This window comes from Physeter macrocephalus, chromosome 17 (assembly GCF_002837175.3).
Source record: "Physeter macrocephalus isolate SW-GA chromosome 17, ASM283717v5, whole genome shotgun sequence".
In the NCBI taxonomy this organism is placed as follows: Eukaryota; Metazoa; Chordata; class Mammalia; order Artiodactyla; family Physeteridae; genus Physeter; species Physeter macrocephalus.
In genome coordinates, this window is record NC_041230.1 from 13,182,116 (window position 1) to 13,205,706 (window position 23,591).

The following is a 23,591-nucleotide window of genomic DNA, read 5'->3' on the forward strand; positions in this document are numbered from 1 at the left end:
TAGGTTGGTAGTTGTTGTGGTCTGAACACGGGTTGGAAAAGAATTTCCAGACATAAGGCAGAATGTAAAGAAGACAGAATTTATTAGAGGGAAGGGTGGCTGCCAGAACAGCAGGCCGACTTCCTAATAGTCTGGGAGAGTCGAGCCCAAACATGTGCTATTGATCAGTTTTTATAGCCAGAAAACAAAGGAATGGTCTGAGGTGAAAATTTCATTTACTGATTGGTCGAGGCACATATACCTTCCTTCTATAGGGTGGGAGTGGGACAGGGCAGATGCCTTTCCTTATTTGAGACAGGTCCTGCTGCCCAAGTGGGCGTCGCCCAGGTGGGCTCAGGAATTTTGTAACCATCGCAACATGGTGGGGAGGGTGAGTAAGAGTCTGGTAGGAGGTGTAATGCTGACACTTTTTCAGGCAGGGTCGTCGTTTGCTCTTGGAGCACCAGAGTAGTAATTCCTTCAGTGGTTAGAATAGGTCCTTTCACTGTGTCCCGGAACCACAGCTATGTATTGGGAATAAGAGATGACAGATAACTTATTTTGTTTATAATCTCCTGGTCTTAGGTTAGGTTGGGAGCATAAATACTAAGACTGAGATTGAACCAGTGACTAGATGGGGTCTTTTATATAAAAGAGAGGCTGAGGGCTTCCCTGGTGGCGCAGTGGTTGAGAGTCCGCCTGCCGATGCAGGGGACACGGGTTTGTGCCCCAGTCCAGGAAGATCCCACATGCCGCGGAGCGGCTAGACCCGTGAGCCGTTGCCGCTGAGCCTGTGCGTCCGGAGCCTGTGCTCCACAACGGGAGCGTTCCTTATTTGAGACAGGTCCTGCTGCCCAAGTGGGCGTCGCCCAGGTGGGCTCAGGAATTTTGTAACCATCGCAACATGGTGGGGAGGGTGAGTAAGAGTCTGGTAGGAGGTGTAATGCTGACACTTTTTCAGGCAGGGTCGTCGTTTGCTCTTGGAGCACCAGAGTAGTAATTCCTTCAGTGGTTAGAATAGGTCCTTTCACTGTGTCCCGGAACCACAGCTATGTATTGGGAATAAGAGATGACAGATAACTTATTTTGTTTATAATCTCCTGGTCTTAGGTTAGGTTGGGAGCATAAATACTAAGACTGAGATTGAACCAGTGACTAGATGGGGTCTTTTATATAAAAGAGAGGCTGAGGGCTTCCCTGGTGGCGCAGTGGTTGAGAGTCCGCCTGCCGATGCAGGGGACACGGGTTTGTGCCCCAGTCCAGGAAGATCCCACATGCCGCGGAGCGGCTAGACCCGTGAGCCGTTGCCGCTGAGCCTGTGCGTCCGGAGCCTGTGCTCCACAACGGGAGCGGCCACAACAGTGAGAGGCCTGCGTACCGCAAAAAAAAAAAAAAAAGAGAGGCTGAGAGTATTGACTGGGTAGGAGTAGTAAATGGGTTAACAAATTGTTCTTGAAACTGGTTATATTCTCACCAATCCTTTTTTCTCTTTCTGTTCACCAAGCTTCCCTTACATTTAATTTGGACCATGTAAATGAGCTTGGGGTGTCGACTGAAAAAAAAATGCACCACTTAAAATTGAAGAATTATGTTATATTTGGGGCATTACCGAGGACTATAGCCCGGGAAGGCGGCCTCTCGGAGAGCTCCGAGGAACTGTTCAGAAGAGGTAACTGAGGAGCCAGGATATACACAAATTTTTACTGAAAAAAAAAAAAAAATAGTAATCAAACATCAAAAGATTACTGCTTATCACAAAAAAAGACATCTTTAAAAAAAATTATTTATTTGGCTGCGCCAGGCCTTAGTTGCGGCATGCAGGATCTTTTAGAGGTGGCATGTGGGATCTAGTTCTCTGACCAGCGGTGGAACCCGGGCCCCCTGCATTGGGAGCACAGAGCCTTAGCCACTGGACTACCAGGGAAGTCCCCAGACATCTTAAGTTAATGATTTCAGTGTCTTTCTATGCATGGGAAGATGCAAGTCTGGGCTCACTGAAATTATTCCTTAGCTATGCAGAAACTATGTGCCAGGCCCTGTTACCTACCTTGAGATATGTAGTGTTATTTCCCCCATTTTATTTACTGAATGTTAATGAGTCCCTTTTCCTTAAACTGGAGTCCCCCGGAAGGCTTGTTGACACACAGAAGGCTGGGTCCCACCCCCAGGATGATTTCTAAGTGTCTAGGTTTAGGTTATTGCCTGAGAACTTGCATTTTAAACAAATTCCCAGGTGATGCTGACGTTACGGGTTTGAGATGCACTGAATTAGAGCAACATTTAATGTCAGTACACAAAGAACCCGTAAATTAGATATTAGCTTCATTTTTCCATGTGAATCAGGGTCCCCAGGAGCCTGAGAGGTAAAGGGGCCAGCTACGCTCACACAGGTACCAGTGGGTCTCATCTTACAGACCTCTGAGGGCGGTAGGGACTTGGCCCCAGAGGCCTGGGGACAGCCCCTTAAGGAGGTGCAGCTCGCGGTGCAGCTCGGCCAACGTCAACCAGCAAGGTCCACTCTCCTGCCCCGCCTGCCTCCCTCCCGCCTCTCCCCCGCCGCCCCCGACCAGCCTGGCCGGATGCAGGACAGAAAACACGATCCAGGAGGCTATGCCGGTGCGTCACCGGCTGGCGCTGGGCCAATGACAGCCCCGGGGAGTGTCGTTTCTTAGGGCCGAGGAGGTGGGGGCCGGAACTTCCTGCGTTTCAGGGCAGCAAGTCATTTCCCCGGGCCGGTGCGCCCCCAGCCGTGGGCCCGGGGCTGGGCCAGTACCGCTCTTCCCAGCTGGTTTTCGGGAGCGGGAGGGGAAGGACAGGGAGGCCAGGACCCTCCTCCGCGCCTTTGAACTAGTCGTGAGCCCCTGGGTCCCGCCGGGCCGCGCGCTTTCCACGCCCCCAGCGGCGGCATCGGGCTCTGGTTGCCCTTGACCCCGGGGAGACTGAAGTGCCACCTCGCCCCGGGCAAGGCGAGGCGGTGCTAGGCCGAGCCCGCGACACCCGCCTCGGTCGCCCGCCTCTTAGGGCCCCTGCGTCCACGGGCTGCGATGGCGGCGGCGGCGCTGATGGAGCCGGCGAAGGTGAGTGGATGGGCTTCAGGCTCTCAGCCGCTCAGCCCCCCACCCTCACGTGCCCGGCGCCGGGGGATCAAAGATGGGCGATGCCCTACGACTTCACGTCTTTCTCATCTTTCTGCTTTTGAGTCCCGGGTCTCCGAGGGTTTGAGAGGGGGAGCAGTCCCTTCCAGCCTAGGGCCCTGAATCCAGGCCAGGGATTATAGAGAGCAGTTCCCATTTCTAAACTCTAGTGGGATGAGGTGGGAAAGGGTTTCCTAGGCATGGGGACCAGCACGTGCAAATGCCTGATCGCACTGGGAGTGTTCAGAGAGCAGGTGGGCTGAAGTCAGCCCTGGAATGGTGGGTTGGGGAGCTGGGGCTCTCTACTGAGAGTGTTGGGAGCCACAGAAGGTTTAGAGCAGAGGAGGAAGATGCTCTGACTTAGGTCTTAGCAGGGTCCTATGGATGCTGAGTGGAAAACTGACTGCGGGCTGAGGGTGAAGGCAGGGAGAGCAAGGAGTAGGCTGTTGCAACACTGCAGCCCATGTGACTAGGGCAGGTGGCTGGAGGCCGAAGGAGCGACTGGATTCTAGGTGTGTCTTTTAAGCTAGTCTGACCAGATTTTCTGATGTGGAGGCTGACAAAGAAAAGAGGTGACTTGATGGTTTTTGGTTTTAGCAGCTGGAAGGATGGATGAACCATCAACTGAGAAGGGGAAGTTGGCTGTAGGAGGAATTTTCAGTGGAAACAGAAGAAGTTAGGTTTTGGCCATGTTCAACTCTGATGTTCCAGGGACCCCTGAGTGAAGTTGAAGGTTGAGCAGCGAGACACACAGTTATGGTGTTCTGGGGAGGCTTAGTTTAGGTTATGAGACACCAAATATACAAAGGGACGATTGACAGACTATATATAAAATAGAACTCTGACCCACAACCTGCAGCAATCTGCCCAGGCAACCAACCCTCTTATCTACAATAAACAACCCAGGAAACCATCCTGCTGAAAGTTAGACTTGCAGGAAGCCAGATTGCTATCTCTAGTGACAATCCAGAAAGTTAAACAATAACTTCTGTAACAATTGGCCCCAAAAGACCAGGGCTTAATAGCTGACAACTCCTCTAATTTTTTTTCCTACTCCAACATAGGACCAACCAGAGAAAGCCAAATATGCACCCCTAACCAATCACATAGGATGCCCTGCTCCTAGTTAGCCTGCCTACAGCTTCCCCATGCCAACAGGGCATACCTGAAGCCTCCTTTTTTTTTCCACTTATAAAGCTTTCCCCCTCCTCTGCCTGCCTTTGAGTCTGTGCCAGAACATAAGCGGTTGACTCTCTCTCTATAGCAAACTCGGGAGTAATTAGCCTTTGCTGTTCTCATCTGGTTGGTCTTTATTTTCACAGTTAGAAACATCGAGGGACTTTCCTGGAAGTTCAGTGGTTAAGACTCCACGCTTCCACTGCAGGGGCGGCCGGGTTCGATCCCTGGTTGGGGAACTGAGATCCCACAAGCCGTGCGGCGTGGCCAGGAAAAAAAAAGAAAACAAAAAAAGAAACAACCAAGATGTGGCATCTCGTGTGTGTGGCCAAGGGTGTGTTGGATTTAGGAGGGTGAAACTTCAGGTCATGGTGGCAGTGATGTTAGGGGGAAGGGGGAGGGTGGGGCCTGAGAACTGAGAACGGGGTATCTTGCTGGCTTGTTTGGCATCATAAAGACAGATGAGGGAGAGTTAGTGTTCATGGTGGTGGTTGGGCAGGGGGCTGTGTATAGGGAAAAGTGGGCCTGGCAGGTGGCCAAATTTTCCTGGGGGCATAGATCTGAGAAGGGGGGCTGAGGCTTCGTAGTACTGGAGGTTGTTTTTCAGTGAGGCCTGGGCTGGTGCTCATTCAGCCATCTTCGTTCTCACCAGGGCTTTGTGGACCCTTGAGGGGGCCCGGGGATTTTCAGTCAGGCTGGGGAATCAACTCAGGGGCAAATGGGGCAAGATGAGAGAGCCATTAGACCCTGGTGGGTGTGGGGTAGGAGGACCGGAGAGGTTGGCTTTTGAATGAGTGGTTGATGAAGGGACAGAAGAAAAGGGCCAAGGGCGTCTGATGTAGTCCTGGGTGGCTTGGATTGAAGCCAGGAACGGGGCCGAGTGGGGAGGCCTTCACATCCAGGGTGGATGTTGCCCTTGGCAGTGGGAACCACAGAAGGTCTGGGGGCAGGATGGGATCATGGCTGTATTTGCCAAGAATTCTCCAGACTGTCAGGGAGGGGCCAGCTTCCTCCTCTACCCCTTCTTTGAGTTCTTGTGGCTGGACTAATAATAAAAGTAATATTAACAGGAGAAAAACAGATTTTAATGCACATGAAGGTCTCACAGAAATGGGACCTAAAAAGTGGCCAACGCAGGCAGCTTTTATACTTATTAGACAAGGAAACAATACATTTGTGAGGAACTGACTGGACAAAGAAACTTAGGTTTTGGGTGCCCAATTAGTGAAGAAGCTAAACAAAGTTCGGGTTTCAGGTAGTAAATTAAAGAAGTAACAGGGTTTATTTACATAAGTTTCTTGGCCCAAATTCCCTATCTGGCAATAAGGGTGTTCTATTTTTTTTTTTTTTTTAATGTTTATTTATTTGGCTGCGCCGGGTCTTAGTTGCTGCATGCGGGCTCTTAGTTGTAGCATGCAGGATCTAGTTCCCTGACGGGATGGAACCCGGGGCCCTGCATGGGGAGCGCAGAGTCCTAATCACTGGACCACCAGGGAAGTCCAAATAAGGATGTTCTTTATGTCCAGATGCAGGGAGTGCACTTTTTACGTGAGAAATTTATTTCCTGTTTTCAGGGAGACAGAAAGGAGGGTCAGAGTGTCCCTTGCCTTGGCTGTTTCTTCAGTAACTTTAATTCAAAATAATCATTATGCCATTGAGAAACATTTAGGGGAGGCCTACCTCGGGTTTGACAGTTCCCTCCTCTGAATCGTCCTCTGTGGAGAGAGAGAATGGGTTAGTGGAGTCCTACAGATCATTGACCCATTTTCTTAGTTCTGAGAACAGGGTAGTTCAGTTAAACAGTTATACCTTATTTTAGGAGGCAGTGATGCAGGGGGGCTCCCAAAGCTAGGCCTATGGTGCAAGCAATCAGGTATTTAATAAGAGACATTTCTAGGGAATCAAAAGAAAAACAAAGGTTAATGATTGGAGCAGATTATAAAACAGTTTATAGACAAGGATGTAGTCAGTCAAGAAGATTTCTAGATGTCAGGGTTGAAGCATCTTTTGCAGTTTGAAATGTCTCTGATGTCACCAGGTGTTCAGGAAAACCTTCTGAGTGGCTCATACAGTAAAAGGCATGAGGATAGTTTAAATATAAGCCGTGGTGGCAATTTCTCCGAAGTTTATTAAGTCGTTTAGCTTCAATTTGCAGGGCTTCAGGAAAAGGGCAATTTTAGTTCTCAATGATTCCAACTCAGTGATTCCAAACTCAGTTTTAGTTCTCAGTGATTCCAACTCAGAAGGGTGAGAGAAAATTGGAAATATTAAAGAGTTGTAGTCAGATATTGGAGGAAACTAGAAAAATTCAGGATCTAGTCCAGTTTTCAGGTAAATAACAAAACCTCAGTGAAAACTAATAGCACTAGGGCTTCCCTGGTGGCGCAGTGGTTGAGAGTCCGCCTGCCAATGCAGGGGATGCGGGTTCGTGCCCCGGTCCGGGAGGATCCCACATGCCGCGGAGCGGCTGGGCCCATAAGCCATGGCCCCTGAGCCTGCGCGTCTGGAGCCTGTGCTCCGCAACGGGAGAGGCCACAACAGTGAGAGGCCCACGTACCGAAACTAATAGCACTAGAATCATATATACAAGTGTGCATTATAGTTTCTATTGAAACATAATTTTGTTCTCTAAAATCACTCATTTCTACCAAAGATAGCCAAATTAAGACGAATTTGTTTGCAGAGTAAGTCTAGATTCCATAAACTCGGCCTGATTATTTATACAGGTCCAGCAAGAATAGGGCTTAGCCATATAGGCTCTTCTGAATCTGCTTTGCTGGAACTTTTCATAAGGAATTTCCAGATTGAACTCTTAATAGCCTCTCGAGGCCAGGAAGCCACGTCAGACTTATCATCAGACTTGCCTGTAATACCTATAGAATTGGGTGAATTCCCCTCTTGAGATCCCCCAAATATCCTGAGGTTCCTATGCCTGCCAGAAGTGACCGTCCTTACTCACGTGGTAAGGCGCTGGGAACCCTGTTAGCAAGGTACCAGGATGCTTTTCCAAAGGACTTCATTGGCCCGTAAAGTCAATCTTGGGAATTCCCTGGTGGTCCAGTGGTTAGGACTCCTCACTTTCACTGCCTAGGGTGCGGGTTCAGTCCTGGTCGGGGAACTAAGATCCTGCAAGCCGCACAGCCAAAAAGAAAAAAAAATAATAATAATTTTAAAATAAAGGCAATCTTAGTTCCTTCAAGCTGTCTGGTCATATCTGAGTCTACATGTGTCTCTCTCAAATATGACTTTCCAGTCAAAGCCTTGGCAGGATAACCAGTGTTTCTAATTGTGTCCTATTATAAGGAGAACAGATTCTTTTTGAACTTATGCAAGTAACTATATTGCTAAGAAAATAATACTCACAGAGAGTTTCTGAATTCTGGAGAGATCAGGTAGTGGGAAAAAGATAAATGTTTCATTTTTGCTTACAAAGGTATAATTTACCAAATTGCTGTAAATCTTAAAAAAAAAACTTCCTTGTGTTTGGAAAACAAAAGGTTAAAAAATCAGTAATATTTTAAACAAAAAGTCACAAAAATTATAATCATATTCATCAGTTCATTCAATCCCATGTAATTAATTCTTGTTCTGCTCTGAGTCCAGTTCTTCCGTTAGTTCTGTCGACTTTGCCTGATGATTGAGGATGAGAGCAACAGTGATACTTCCATGAAGTTTGTGAGGTTTATTTTTAAGGCTCAGATGATTTGCCCCGTAAGGTGGATGCCTTGATCACTGGAGATTGTGGAAGGTATACCCAAATGGAAAACACATTTTTAAAAACCGTTTCTTTGACCTTGTGAGGGCACCAGCCTTGCAGCAAGGGAGGGCTTCAATCCATCCGGAAAACATACATGTAATAATAAAAACATTCTGATAACCCATACGTAGTGGCAGCTGAATGAAGTACAGATGCAGGTGCTCAAAGAGTCCAGAGAGAAAAAATGTCTGAGGCTTCTGGGGACAAAAATTGTTTTTCCCCAGGGTTATGGACTTGACAGGTCAGACATTGCTGGTAGACTGTTTTTGCAATTTTATAGAAATCTTCCTGCCAATGTCTATTTAAATGCATCTTAAAAAAAATTTTTTTTTTAAAATAAATAAATAAATGCATCTTAAAGGCACTATGGTGGGTGAAGGGATGCAAGAAAAAAAAAAAAAATGAGGTTCGCCAGGGAGCTGGGAAGAACCAAGTAGCCATCTTGGGTTTCCCATAGCCCTGACTGTTCATTTAATTTACATCTATTGTTTACCCATTTTAATTTCTCTTATTCAGAAGTAGACTGTTGCCATGGTACAAGGACATCAGAATGGCAAAATCTGGCAATAAGGGGTCAGGTTTTTTGCAGAAGCAGAATGGATTTTATCTACATGTGCCACAGTCTTTACAGATTCTGTTGCTGCTGCCTTTGCATGACAGTCAGTGCATTTCCCTGATACCTGGGTTCAGTCCCTTTAGTATGAGTCTCCATTCTGATGACAGATAACATTTTATGCCAGGACGTATATGACTTCAGGAATTTCACATAATTTCTGGAACACTTAGAATACATACCTATACAGACACAAAATAAAGAAGACTTAACATGACTTCTTATGTGACAAGTTTCCATATAATTTAACATATTAAATACACCTAATTACTTTAATATCTTTTTATAAGGAGAGAGAATAAATCTTTGAGGGTATTTCAGAAGGCCCCTGAAATATCTCACGTCTCAAAGTTAGTTCTAAGTCAAAAAGTTTTCATTTAGAATTTGATTTGGGAGAAGTTCATCAAAAATATAAAAAAATATTTGACTTAAATAGGTCGCTGTGAAGCAATGCTTCGTTATCCATTTAACCAAAGTAATAATTAAAGACTTCTTAGGCAAATATAGAAGGTTATATAGTTCTGAGCAAAATTTAGGTCTTTTAATAGCGATAGGACTGGGTTTACTTACTGAATCAAAGACCTGATAAAGATATAGAAGATAAGTAATTACTCTGACAAGACAGAAGATCTTTGGTTTTTTTCTAGGCACATTACTTAAAGGTAAAGAAAAACCTTTCATAATCTCTTATTATCAAGAGCAGACCAATAGAAAACAAAAACAACCAAAAAAACTTTGTTCTTTTAACAGAGAGAAAAACAAATTCCAATTTTATACCAATTTACTTTGATATTAAAACTTATTTACATAATTAAATTCATTCTAACCTTATTCAGTCATGACCACACATAAAATTCCTTTCCAAAGATTCCTTTTATTCACAAACTTACAATTGTCCATTTTAGTTTGTCCCTTGTTTTCTTTCCCATTTAGAACTAACCAGCTTTAGGCCAAAATCACTTTCTTTTTCCTTAATAAAAATGTCTCCATACCTTTTCTTATCCCTTATTATATGTGCAGCTTTTTTTTTTTTATGTGAAGCTTTAACCACATATATTAATTGGAATCCTTAATCCTTTGAAATTTTAATTTTTTAGTGAAAACTAAAAATTTAGTTTTAGTTTAATTTTAGAAGTTTTAGTTTAATTTTAGTTTTAGAAATAAACAATTGTGAACTTTATTAACATTCTGTGGTGTGACAAACATAAATACATTTCTAGAAACATGCTATTTCATAGTACAATCTTTCAATAAAGCACAAGATATATTTACTAGAGCCAAACATACTTAGTTTCTCTGTATCAAGAGGCAACAAGTAGGTATAAACTTAGACTTGTTTAGCAACTAATGTTGCAGTACTTTATTGTATTTGGAAATGATTTAGACATCCAATTAATTCCCATCGTTTAATTTAACGTAGCAAAACTCTAAGGGTATAAATTACCAAACAGATTTAGGAAACTATTTAAATGGACATATCATAAAACAATTATTGTCTAAAAGTTCACCTAAAAACTCATCACATTTATATCTGTTCAATTTATTTATTTTTAACAATCAGATTACTCATGAAAATTTCATGAGACATTAAAGTAGTTAGTCATTATCTTGTTTGTTTGCTGACAAACTGCAACAGAGACAACATTAGCCCGTTTGACTAGTACACCCAGGTAGAACAAAGGTTGTTTATCTACCTTATATTTAATGCTAACTCTGAAGATATACCTGTATTAATTTAACCAACAAGTAGCTTTTATTTCCTAAAGATTATCTGAGGATATACCTTCAGGTAACTCTGAAGATACATCTGTATTAACTTAACCAACAAGTAGCTTTTATTTACTAAAGATTATGAAAAACGTTTGGGTTATTTTTTATTACATATTTGAGACTTTTTATATTAAAGAAGTCTTTATTTAAGCCAATTAAATAGAGCTCTTTAACAGATTAATTTTGGCAGTGCCATCCAGAGGTAACATACACATATGGACATACAGATAAACTCAACCAGAGATCTCATAGTTCTCATTTTAAAACTTTAGTCATGAATCAGGTACGAGAGAAAACTCACTAGTTTATCAGTAACAGTGGAATCAATTAGATTATTTGCTCAGCTAGCTAGTCTTTTATTATTTGTGTAGAAGACTTTTAAGATCTGTATTTGCCCTTGACAAGCAATTCTAGGGAGGCTGTGACTTATTACAGTTTGAGCAAGAAAGTCCTTCTTTTTTTTGCGGTACGCGGGCCTCTCCCGTTGCGGAGCACAGGCTCTGGACGCTTAGGCCCAGCGGCCATGGCTCACGGACCCAGCCGCTCCGTGGCATGTGGGATCCTCCCGGACCGGGGCACGAACCCGTGTCCCCTGCATCGGCAGGCGGATTCTCAACCACCGCGCCACCAGGGAAGCCCAAGAAAGTCCTTTTAACAGTAGGTGTTTGAAAAAGCCTCTCTCTCTTTTTTCTTTTAATTTCAGATTTTACTGATTGAATTAGTCTGGGCTCAGGCTCTGTGGGCTGTGTTTACATTCAAATACATGACTTATAACTTGAAGGGACAGAGGAAGAAAATATGTTTTGGAGTATACTTGTCTATTATCATAGGTCTTAGGGTAATTATTATTAAATGTTTTTCTTAAGTACTGGACAAGTTTGCGCCAATATCCTGATCTACTATAATATCTGCAAACATTTTGAGAGGACTAGGTGAGACCTTGGGATGAGTAAAGTTCGATGGGCTTTGACTTGTTTCTAGAGTTGTACTTCTGGTTTTGTAGAGCTTTGTAAGACAAGCTTTGTAAGACAAAGACAGTTGTTTCTATAAACGCTTAAATATTGGCCTCCAGCCCATTTATTTTCTGATTATTTGTAGGAGAGCCTGGGAAATTGCTGAGAAGATGGGGTGATTTTTAAGGAGAATTTATGTTGGATTTTTGTTTTAAGTCTAATTTCTGTTTTTTTTTATCTTAATAAGGGATTCTCTAAGACTAGTTGTTATACCTTTTTTTTTCTTTTTATAGAGAATTTGGTCCTCCCATAAGTACCAATATGACAGCTGTTTATTATGAGAGCTCTCAATTGTTTTTTCCTTTTAAATATAGCCAATTTAAAGGATCTATCATCTGGCCATTGACGAGTAGGATCTTATATTTTCACATAGTGACTGAAACCATAAATGTTTTATTATGGCTTAACCAAAGATGCAAGAGGCATCTCACAAGAAGAGTATATAGCCCTCACAAGATCCAAAAAGCCCACTCCCAGAATTAGTCTAAGAAGGTAGAACCCCTTTGTTGCTACAGGTGGTGAGAATGGTGTAGGGAAAATGGTGTCTCCAGTGTCCCACAAAAATCTGGGGCGCCTCCAGCCATAAAACCGATAATTTATGGTATCCGGCAGGCACTACTGGAATGGGACTTTTCCAGCACTAACAACCAATGAAGGTTGCGATGACAGAGGCCCATTATGGACTGGGACGCCTTATGACAAAGTCCCCAGAGAGCTGGTATGGCCGGACAAAGAGCTTGGCCACCAGATGCACCCCAGTAAATGCACCTCTGGATGGCAGAGACCAGAGACAGTATTCTCACTGGACACAAAGCCAAGCTCTGAGGACATAAAACAAGATGGAAGGAAAAAACCTCGTCTTTTTTTTTATAAAGAACCCAGAGCAGGACTTCCCTGCTGGTACAGTGGTTAAGAATCCGCTTCCCAATGTAGGGGACAAGGTTTTGATTTCTGGCCCAGGAAGATCCCACATGCCACGGAGCAACTAAGCCCGTGCGCCACAACTACTGAAGCCTGTGCGCCTAGAGCCCATGCCAAGAGAAGCCACCGCGCACAGCAACAAAGACCCAACACAGCAAAAAAAAAAAAAAAAAAAAAAAGAACCCAGAGCAAAGTTTGTCTAAACAGATGCCGGTCTGGTGAGAACTGCTAATTCACCAGTGTGTGAGCCTGGCTTGAACAGCAGGCTCATAGGGCCTATGCCTGTGTTCTGCCCTCTGGTTCTTCCTCGTGACAAACAACACAACAGACAGAGACAGAGAAAAACAATGACCATCTCTGGGAGGTGAAAGATAAGGATTCCCAAGTCACTAATCCAAGGAACTAACCAGCTCCACAAATATTTTCTCCTGCTAATCTAAATTTAGAGACAGAGAAAAGGGAGTCTCACCACTTTCCCTCCCACCAGAACTTGCAGGCAGAGACCCGGGAGGCTGACTGGGTAAGAAATCATTACCTTCTGCAGTCTTTGTCCGATGCCCCCGGATCTACAGCATCCTCAGGGTAGGAAGCAGGCTCCAGCCAGCCTCCTCCCTGGCTCACCAACTGTCAGGAAGGGGGAAATTTCCCCCTCTACCCCTCTTTTGAGATTTTGTGGCTGGACTAATAATCAGATTGACACAAGACAGATTAATAGGTGAAAAGGAAACAAATTTTAATTCTTGTGCATGGAGGTCTCATAGAAATGGGACCTAAGAAGTGGCCCAAGCAAGCAGCTTTTATACTTTTTGGACAAAAAAACCAATAAATTTGTGAGGAATTGACTAGACAAAGAAACTTAGGTTTGGGGTACCCAATTAGTGAAAAATCTAAACAGAGTTTGGGCTTCAGGTAGTAAATTAAAGAAGTAACAAAGTTTGTTTATATAGGCTTCTTGTCCCCGAAATCCCTGTCTTTGGTGATAAGGGTGTCTTTCTACCTCCAGATTGAGGTAGAAAGACACCCTTTTACATGAGACATTCATTTACTTTTACATGAGAGATTCATTTCTTGCTTTCAGGGAGACAGAAAGGAGTGTCCCCCTTGTGCTGGCCGTTTCTTAAGTAAATTTAATTCAAAATAATCAATATGACATTGAGGCACATTTTGGGGTGGCCTAACCTGAGCCCCAGCAATACCATGTAAAGAGTGACGGCACATGGAGATGGCTATGATGTGGGCTGGGATGGGGAGGGGGTACAGCAACAATGGGGATGCAGTGGTGAGGTCCAGGGTTTGAGGAAATGTACAGTCCAAAGAGTGATATGCATGTGGGGAGGGCATGTGAGCTGTTGCCCCCAGGGCCCTGGTACTGGGGATTATGGAGAAGATTGAGCCCATGTTTGTTTGTATCTGGAAGGCATGACATCGGCGACACTAGGGGCCCTGCACTTCAGGCCCAGAGCGTTGCTGGCATTGCTGTGGGCTGAAAAAGCAGTCATAGAAGGCATGGAATCAGGGCCTGGCATCTCCTCTGAGTTGGGAAGCTGGGGAGGAGGGTGAACAGGGCATAGACAGGGAGTCCTGAGGAGAGAAGCTGATCATGGAATGAACTGTCCCCATCATGGCAGGACTGTGTGACCTTTGAGGACGTGACCATTTACTTCTCCCAGGAGGAGTGGGGACTCCTTGATGAGGCTCAGAGACTCCTGTACTGCGATGTGATGCTGGAGAACTTTGCACTGATAGCCTCACTGGGTAAGGCTTTCACACCCACCCAGGTGTCCTCAGCTCATCTCTGCCCATCCTCTTTTCCCAAGAAGAGGCTCTTTCCTTCCCACAGCCAGACTGTGGGCACTGCTTCCTTCCCCCCCACCTTTTGTTAAAAAATAAATTTATTTATTTTATTTATTTATTTTTGGCTGCGTTGGGTCTTCGTTGCTGCGTGCGGGCTTTCTCTAGTTGCGGAGAGCAGAGGTTACTCTTCATTGAGGTGTGCAGGCTTCTCCTTGCAGTGGCTTCTCTTGTTGAGGAGCACGGGCTCTAGGCACACAGGCTTCTGTAGTTGTGGCATGTGGGCTCAGTCGTTGTGGCTCGAAGGCTCTAGAGCGCAGGCTCAGTAGTTGTGGCACATGGGCTTAGTTGCTCCGTGGCGTGGGATCTTCCCGGACCAGGGCTCGAACCCATGTCCCCTGCATTGGCAGGCGGATTCTTAACCACTGCACCACCAGGGAAGTCCCCCTTCCCCCCTTTCTGGTATATGTGCCGTGGGTTCCAGAGCTCAGCTGTGTGCAGGGTCCCACGCTCTCCCCAAGCAGCCCCAACACCTGCTGCCCTGAAGCCTTGTGGGGAAGGGTCCCAGAAGGAAGAGTCTTGCCAGTCAGCCCAGTGGATCCCGTCTGACTCGGCCACTGCCCGCCTGGGTGATCGTCCAGATCTATGACAGCTCTGTTCTGCTCTTTTCCTTTAACATTTCCTAAGGCCTGACTGCCAGGAATTCTTGGCACTGGTGGTTACTATTTGCCACGACCCCTGAGATGTTCCTGCTAGACCTCCCTTGTGTGTTCCTTTTGTAATATTTTGTTTTCTTTCCTGTGGTCTGTTGTGGGGTAGTTCACCAGGGCAAGTGCTGGCCCCTTACCTGTCCTGTCTCCCCCTTAGGACTTACATCTTTCAGGTCTCATGTAGTTGCCCAGCTGGAGATGGGGGCAGAGCCCTGGGTGCCTGACCGAGTGGACATGACGTCAGCCATGGCAAGAGGGGCATATAGAGGGCCTGGCTCAGGTAAGTGAGAGATGGGGGAGCATGTGACTGTGACATCACTACTGTCTTCAAATCATACCTGCCACTTTTCTCGTGTTCATCGTTTTGGTGCCAAAGCCTTATATCTCTTCTACCTTTCCTTTCCTGTTCCTGACACATTGCCTACTTGTCATTTCTGCTTCGACTTGGGGCACCTGGCTGTGTCCCTCACTGTTTCCACAGCTCCCTCTGCAGCACTCTCCAATGTGGACCTGCACTTAATATGTCATGAGATGTATACATTTCCTCTTATAATCCTTGAACACCAGCTAGCCAGTTGCAATCAGATTTTCCCGGGCCTGGACACATCCTTCTGCACAGTCCTCATGGGTTACCAGCAGCCAGGGCTCCCCTGAAAAGCCTTTGTAGAGAAGTGAGGAGGAGACTTGCCTTTCCACCTGATACTGTGCACATCTTTGTGTCCTTGCTCCTGGTAAGGCCTCCCCTATTTCGTGACCTTACCAGGCACAGCACAGCAGAGAAGACCATTCCTTATCCTGACCTCAGGCCTCTCACCTTGCCAATAATCCCATGGACTCATTCCTAGGTCAGACTTGCATTTGTGATTGGGTTGTCACCAGCATTTTTCTACTTTCAGATTTTTGCCGTGGAACAGAGAGTGAGGAGTCACCTGCTGAGCTTAGTGTTTCTGTAGAAGTGTCACAGGACATGAATCCCAAGGTGGTTCCATCCACCCAGAAAGGCTACCCCTGTGACCTGTGTGGCCTACACCTGAAAGACATTGCGCACCCGGATGAACACCAGGCAACACATCCCAGGCAGAAACCACATGTGTGTGAGGCATACAGGAGAGAGTTCAAGTTCAATGCCAACCTTCACCAACCACAGATGCAGCAGAACGTGGACAAGCCTATTGCAAGGAACGAAGGCAGTGCCTCGCTTGGGAAGAGCTGCAGAGATGACACATCAAAGAAACCTTTCACACTGAAGGAGGGTGGGAAGGCCTTTGTGTCCAGATGTGGTTTTCTCCAGCACCAGGTCACTCCCCGTGTAGTGGAGCCACACCACAGCTCCGAAGGCATGGTGGATTTTCCCACTACGCAATGCCGTAAGAAGTGCAGTGAATTTCAGAACGCTCTCAGTGACAAATCCTCACTTGTTCAGCAGAGGACCCCCACTGGAAAAAGGCCTTATGAGTGCAGCAAATGTGGGATATTCTTCAGCTACGCCGCTGGCCTCTTTCAACACCAGAGAGATCACAATCGAGGAAAGCCTTATGAGTGTGGTGAATGTGGGACATTCTTTAGCCAGCAGTCCAGTCTCATCAAACATCAGAGAGTTCACACTGGTGAAAGCCCTCATGTGTGCAGCGAATGTGGGAAATTCTTTAGCCGAAGCTCCAATCTTATTCAACATAAGAGGGTGCACACTGGAGAAAAGCCTTATGAGTGCAGTGAATGTGGGAAATTCTTTAGCCAGCGTTCCAACCTCATTCATCATAAGAGGGTTCATACAGGTAAAAGTGCTCATGAGTGCAGCGAGTGTGGGAAATCTTTCAACTGCAACTCCAGCCTAATTAAACACTGGAGAGTTCACACTGGAGAAAAACCTTATAAATGCAGTGAATGTGGGAAATTCTTTAGCCACTTTGATGGACTTGTTCAACATCAGATAGTTCACACTGGTGAACGACCCTATGGGTGCAGCGTTTGTGGGAAAGCCTTCAGCCGAAGCTCCGACCTCATGAAACATCAGCGAGTTCACACTGGTGAACGGCCTTATGAGTGCAGTGAATGTGGGAAACTGTTTAGCCAAAGCTCCAGCCTCAATAGCCATCGGAGACTTCACACTGGTGAACGGCCTTATCAGTGCCCTGAATGCGGGAAATTCTTTAGCCAACGCTCCAGCTTCAATAACCATCGGAGACTTCACACTGGTGAGCGGCCTTATGAGTGCCTTGAATGTGGGAAAACCTTCAGACAAAGTTCTAATCTGAGGCAGCACCAGAAAGTTCACAAACCAGATAAGCCATATAACTGCAATGAATGTGAAAAAGCCTTCAGCCAAAGGTCTACCCTCATCCGGCATCAGAAAATTCACACTAGAGAAAGGAGTTCAGAGAATGCGCACCCTCCTTCTTCGGCACGACAGCACCCACTAGAGATTAACTCTGAGAGTGGTCTTTATGAGGGAGCTGTCAGCCAGAAGTTGAACCTTGTTCATCCAAATATCTATGCTGGAGAGATTCCCAGTGGATGCTAGATATATTGGAAGCTTTCTGGAGCAAAGTTGCATTTTCTGACCACAAACTTTGCCAGAGTTTTTCTCACTGCTAATGTCTGTGGTAGAAGTCATCTCAGTTCTACCCACTGGCAGGTCTCCAGAGTGTGCATCAGCCACTTTCCTGTGCTCACAAAAGACAGGCCTCTGCTTTCTCTTTCCAGGAGGGAATCATGAGTAGCCTGAGGCCATGGGAAGATGTCATTCCCTCCCACTGTGACTGGTTTAGCTGTGGACATGACCCATCTTTGGCCATAAAGACCTGAGCTGGGTCCTACTGGCAGCTTGCTGAGGTTTCCCTTTTTCAAGGACATTTGTTTATCTTGTATGATGCTCATGATGGATTCATCCAGCTTCCACATTACCCATCTTAACAACTATTTACTTTACATTGCTCTGGTTTGGGTGATAAGAGCCTTATTGATAAAGCCACCTTTAATCTTCTGTGTTCTGATAACTGTGGAGTGGGTTGAGAACAGAATTAAGGTCTACCAAACCAAAGGGGTCTCCAGATTTATTGCCTCAGGGAAGAGCAGGAGGCAGAGCGCAGTTTTCAGTCCAGATTTGGCCTCGTTTGTGTTGCTACCCAGGGCATCCTAGGGAAGCTTGTAGGGCTTTGTGGGCCTAATGTTGTGGTCTGAATAGCATGAATTTTTGTGAATCAGAGATTACTCTGAGGAAGGGGAGGTTGTGCAACCTCCATTGCATCTGGAAGCAGCATGAGTTGGGCCCCTTGTTTACTGGGGATGCCTCCTATTCCTTAGCACTGTTGAGTAGACACTGTTTACCTGGCCCCTGCCAAGGAGTTATATGCCCTTGATGTCTAATGTTCCAGTATATGTCACCTACTGTAAGACTTACTGGGTCCAGCTGGCAAACTAGAGGGAATGTACCTGTTCTAAAAGTGCATCCACAAATGTTCCCTTAAATGTGACTGTGCAGGATTCAGGATTTGCAGAAGTTCTCAGGACCTCCAGACCTCTGTCCTTATGACTAATGTCACTGGCAGAGCAAATTATCTAAAGGTTTTGTGGAATACTGCAGGCTCTCTGCATTATTCATGTCAAAGCCATTGCTGTGTTGGCAGGAAAATGGAGACTAAGAGAAGGTAGATCCTGTACGCCAGGGGTGAAGTATTTGTGACATAGCCAGCCATCTCTGCTGCCAACAAATGAGGAGAGAGGTAGTAGAGTCAATATGGGGTTGCCAAATCTTCTAGTTTTCCAAAATGAGTAGGAGATTAGATTTTTATGTGCAACAATTTCTTTTAATGCTTTGTTGAGATATAATTTTCATGGAATAATTGGCTGTATGTATTTAATGTGTACACTTTGATAAGTTTAAAAATATGTATACACTCAGGGAACCAACACCACAATTATGATAATGAACTTATCTATCACCCACAAAGCTACCTCATGCCCCTTTACTATCCCTCCTTGCCTTCCCCAGGGAACTATTACCTACATCCCAAGGAAACCATTGATTTACCTTTTTTTTCACTATAGATTTGTTTGCCTTTCCTAGAATTTTATATGATTGGAATCATAAAGTATTTATACTCTATTTTTGGTCTGTTTTCTTTCATATAGCATAATCATCTTGAGAATCATCCATTCTGTGTTTATGAGTAGTTCATTCCTTTTACTGCTGAGTAGTGCTCTGTTGAATGAATACCACAGTTTTTATGCTTTTTTTTTTAATTAAAAAATATCTCATAAAATACACAACATAAAATTTACTGTCTTAACCATTGTTAGGTGCATGGTTCAGCGGTATTAAGTACAGTCATATTGTGCAACTATCACCATTATTCATCTCCAGAGTTCTTTACATTTTGCAAAACTGAAACTATACCCATTAAACAATAACTCCCTATTTCCCCCTTCCCCAAGCCCCTGAAAACCAATATTCTACTCTCTGTATTTGACTACTCTAGTTATCTCATATAAATGGAGCTATATATTATTTGTCTTTTTGTGATTGGCTTATTTCACTTAGCATAATGTCCTCAAGTTTCATCCATGTTATAATATGTGTCAGAATTACATTACTTTTTAAGCTGAATAATATGCCATTGTATGTATATGTCATATTATGCTTATTCATTCATCCCTCAATGGATACTTGATTTATTTCCACCTTTTGGTTATTGTAACTAATGCTGCTGTGAACTTGGGTGTACAAATCTCTCTTTGAAACCTTGCTTTCTAGTCTTTTGGGTATATAACTGAAAGTGGAATTACTGGATCATATAGTAATTATATTTTTAATTTTTTGAGGAAAAAAAATTGTGTTTCCCACAGTGGCTGTACCATTTTACATTTTCAGCAAGGGTTCTAATTTTTCCACATCCTCACTAACACTTGTTTTTTCTGTTTTTTTGTTTGTTTGTTTGCTTGTTTTTTTGTTTTGGATAGTATCTACCTTGATGAGTATGAAGTGGTATCTTGTTCTGATTTGTATTTCTGTAATGATTCATGATGGTAACTATTGTTTCATGTGCTTACTGGTCATTTGTATATCTTCTTTAGGAAAATGTCTATTCAGGTCCTTTCTCCATTTTTGAATTAGATTGTTTGTGTTTTGATGTTGCTAAGTTTTAGAAATTATATATACTGGATATTAATCTCTTTTTAGGTTTGTGATTTGCAGATAATTTCTCCCATTCTGTGGGTTGCCTTTTTACTATGTTGATAGTGTGTCCTTTGATACACAAAAGTTTGAAATTTTCATGAGGTCCAAGTTGTCTTTTTTCTTTTTTTCTTTTGTTGCCTGTGCCTTTGGTATCATATCCAGAAAATCATTGCCAAATCCAATGTTATGAAATTTTCCAATGTTTTCTTCTAAGAGTTTTATAGTTTTGGGTCTTACATTCAGGTCTTTGATCTATTTTGAGTTAATTTTTGTGAAAGGTGTTAGGTAAGGGTCCAGCTTCATTCTTTTGCAGGTGGATATTCAGTTTTCCCATTGATTGATTTTGTCAAAAATTATTTGACCATATATGTGAGGGTTTATTTTTGGACTCTATTCTATTCCATTGGTCTATACTTTTTTCTTTATGTCAATACCTCACTATTTACATTAATGTGGCTTTGTAGTAAGTTTTGAAATTGGAAAATGTGAGTCCTGCAATATTGATCTTCTTTATCAAGATTGTTTTAGCTATTCAGGGTCCCTTGAGAATCCATATGAGTTTTAGCATAGATTTTTGTTTCTGAAAAAAAAATTACTGGGATTTTGGTAGGGATTGCATGAAATCTTTAGATTGCTTTGGGTAGAATAGACATCTTAACAGCATTCAGTCATCTAATCCATGAATGTGGGATATGTTTCCATTTATTTATGTCTTCTTTAATTTTTTTCAGTAATGTTTTATGGTTTTAAAATTAAGTTTTTACCTCCTTGGTTAAATTACTTCTTAAGTGTTTTATTCTTATTGATGCTGTTGTAAAAGGAATTGTTTTCATAATTTTCTACTCAGATTGTTCATTGTTCGTATATAGAAGTGCAACTGATTTTTCTGTGTTGGTTTTGTATCCTACTTTGTTGAATTAATTTATTAGTTCTAATAGTAATTTTGTGGAGTCTTGAGGGTTTTCTAGATTTCAGATTATTTCATCTGTGAACAAAGATAATTTTCCTTATTCTTCTCCAATTTGTATGCCTTTTATTTCTTTTTCTTGCCTAATTGCTCTGGCTAGAACTTCCAGTACTATGTTGAATAGAAATGGTGAGAGTGGGCATTCTTTCCTTATTCCTGATTGAAAAGCTGTTAGTTCTTCACCACTGAATATGATATTAGCTGTGGGTTTTTTATACATGGCTTTTATTATGTTGAGGTAGTTTCCGTCTATTCCTAATTTGTTGAGTGTTTTTATTGTGAAAGAGTGTTGAATTTTGTCAAATGCTTTGTCTGCAGCAATTGAGATGATCAAGATGTTTTCTCCCTTTATCCTGTTAATGTGGTGTTAGATGATTTTCATATGTTGAACGATCCTTGCATTCCAGGAATAAATCCCACTTGAACACGGTGTTTAGTCCTTTTAGTATGCTGCTGAATTCTGTCTGGTAGTATTTTGCTAAGGATATTTGCATCAGTATTCATAAGGGATATAGGTCTATTCTTTTCTTGTAGTATCTTTTTCTGGCTTTGATATCAAGGGAAATGAATTAATGTGTTATCCTTCAAGTTTTTGGAAAATTTTTGACAAGGATTAATGTTAATTCTTCCTTAAATGTTTGGTAAAATTCACCAATAAAGCCTTCAGGTCCATAGCTTTGTTGTTGGGAGGTTTTTGATCACTCATTCAAATGAATGAATTCATTGAATTCCCTCATTCATTTTGCTTAGTAGTTACAGTTTTATTCAGATATTCTCTTTCTTCATGGCTCTGTCCTGATAGATTTTGTGTTTCCAGGAATTTGTCTATTTCATCTAAGTTACCCACTTTTTTTCATACACTTGTTCATAGTACTCTTGTAATCCTTTTTATTTCTGTAGAATCAGTTGTAATGTTTCCAATTCTATTTTTGTTTTTAGTAATTTATGTCTTCTTTAGTCATTCTAGTTAAAGGTTTGTCAATTTTGTTAATCTTTTTTGAAGAACCGTCTTCTGGACTCATTGACTTTTCTCTACTGTTTTTCTAGGTGTGCTGTGCGTTTTGTTTTCTTTCATTTCTGATTATTTTCTAATATTCTCTGTGATTTCTTCTTTGTTCCATTGATTGTTTAAAGGTATGTTGTTTAATTTCCACAAATTTGTGAATTTTTCAGTTTGCCTTTTATTATCAATTTCTATCTTCATCTGGTTGAGGTTGGAGAAGATACTTTGTGTAATATCTATCTTTTAAAATCAATTAAGCCTAATTTGTGGCATAACATGGTCTATTATGGAGATGTCCCATGCGCACGTGAGAAGAATGTGTTTTCTGCTGTTGTCGAGTACAGTATTACATACATTTATGTTAGATCTATTTATTGTGTTGTCAAGTCTTCTGTTTTCTTACTGATTTTTTTTGTTTGGTTGTTCAGTCCATTATTGAGATATTAAAGTCTCCAACTATTATTGTAGAACTGTCTATTTACTCTTTGAATTCTGTCAGTTTTTGCTTCATATAATTTCTTGGTCTGTAATTAGGTGCATAAATGTTTATAATTGTTATATCTTCTTGCTGTGTAGAACCTTTTACTGCTATATGAAATGTGCTTTGGCTCTTGTAACTTTTTTAAAAAAATAAAGTCTATCTTGTCTGCTATTAGTATAGCCAACCTCACTCTCTTTAATTATTTGCATGGAATATGTTTTTCCATCCTTTCACTCTCAACCTACTTGTGTCTTTGGATCTAAAGTTAGTCTCTGTAGTCAGCATATAGTTGGGTCATTTTTATTTTTAAAATTTATTTATTTATTTATTTATGGCTGCGTTGGGTCTTTGTTGCTGCATGCAGGGTTCCTCTAGTTGCGGTGAGCGGGGGCTACTCTTCATTGTGTTGCGCAGGCTTCTCATTGCAGTGGCTTCTCTTGCTGCCAAGCATGGGCTCTAGGCGCGTGTGCTTCAGTAGTTGTGGCTCACAGGCTCAGTAGTTGTGGCTCACAGGCTCAGTAGTTGTGGCTCACGGACTCTAGAGCGAAGGCTCTGTAGTTGTGGTGTACGGGCTTAGTTGCTCTGCCTCATGTGGGATCTTCCCGGACCAGGGCTTGAACCCATGTCCCCTCCATTGGCAGGCGGATTCTTAACCACTGCACCACCAGGAAAGCCCTAGTTGGGTCATTTTTAAAAAATCCATTCTGTCAATCTCTGTCTTTGATTGGAAAGTTTAATCCATTTACATTTAAAGTAATTACTGATAAGGAAGGATTTACTTCTGTCATTTGCAATTTGTTTTCTATATGCCTTATAGCTTTTTTGTCCCCCATTTCCTGTATTACTGTCTTCTTTTGTTTTTGATTTTTTTAACGTGAAATATTTTAATTCCCTTCCCATTTCCTTTTGTGTATATTCTATAGCTATCTTCTTTGTAGTTATCATGTGGTTACCATCCTAAAATTATAACACTATAATTTGAATTTATACCAGCCTAACTTCAATAACATACAAAAACTCTGCTCCTATACAGTTCCATCTCCAACCCTTTCAGTTACTGATGTCACAAAATTACATCTTTATATACTGTATATCCAAAA

At 42.9% G+C, this 23,591-nt stretch overlaps 1 protein-coding gene and 1 long non-coding RNA gene across 3 annotated transcripts in view; one reads left to right on the forward strand and one right to left on the reverse strand.

The window, feature by feature from the left end:
* Positions 1 to 992: 992 nt before the first annotated feature.
* The window catches only part of LOC102986147 (uncharacterized), a 52,956-nt gene continuing 30,357 nt past the window's right edge, over positions 993 to 23,591 (reverse strand). The window contains exons 2-5 of the long non-coding RNA XR_003676501.1: positions 7,249 to 7,415; positions 6,099 to 6,182; positions 5,970 to 6,004; positions 993 to 1,028 (exon numbers count right to left, since the gene is read on the reverse strand). This is a non-coding gene — a long non-coding RNA (uncharacterized lncRNA). The remainder of the gene's footprint in view (positions 1,029 to 5,969; positions 6,005 to 6,098; positions 6,183 to 7,248; positions 7,416 to 23,591) is intronic.
* Positions 2,729 to 21,878, forward strand: ZNF792 (zinc finger protein 792). 2 transcript variants are annotated; one of them, XM_007106514.4, is made up of 4 exons: positions 2,729 to 3,056; positions 13,992 to 14,118; positions 15,022 to 15,144; positions 15,761 to 21,878. In XM_007106514.4, the coding sequence occupies exons 1-4, from the start codon at positions 3,024 to 3,026 to the stop codon at positions 17,383 to 17,385; spliced, it is 1,908 nt and encodes a 635-aa protein (XP_007106576.1). In that variant the 5' UTR covers positions 2,729 to 3,023; the 3' UTR covers positions 17,386 to 21,878. The 2 variants fall into 2 exon arrangements, with proteins under 2 accessions (XP_007106576.1, XP_054934943.1); XM_055078968.1 differs by lacking the exons at positions 13,992 to 14,118; positions 15,022 to 15,144 and having other exon boundaries at positions 15,761 to 21,877.

Bases quoted from the DNA above. Each gene is read 5' to 3' on its own strand.
- ZNF792 (XM_007106514.4), top strand. From the start codon at position 3,024: ATGGCGGCGGCGGCGCTGATGGAGCCGGCGAAG. The intron at 3,057-13,991 runs GTGAGTGGATGG...CCATCATGGCAG, and splicing joins CGCTGATGGAGCCGGCGAAG to GACTGTGTGACCTTTGAGGA. The intron at 15,145-15,760 runs GTAAGTGAGAGA...TTCTACTTTCAG, and splicing joins ATATAGAGGGCCTGGCTCAG to ATTTTTGCCGTGGAACAGAG.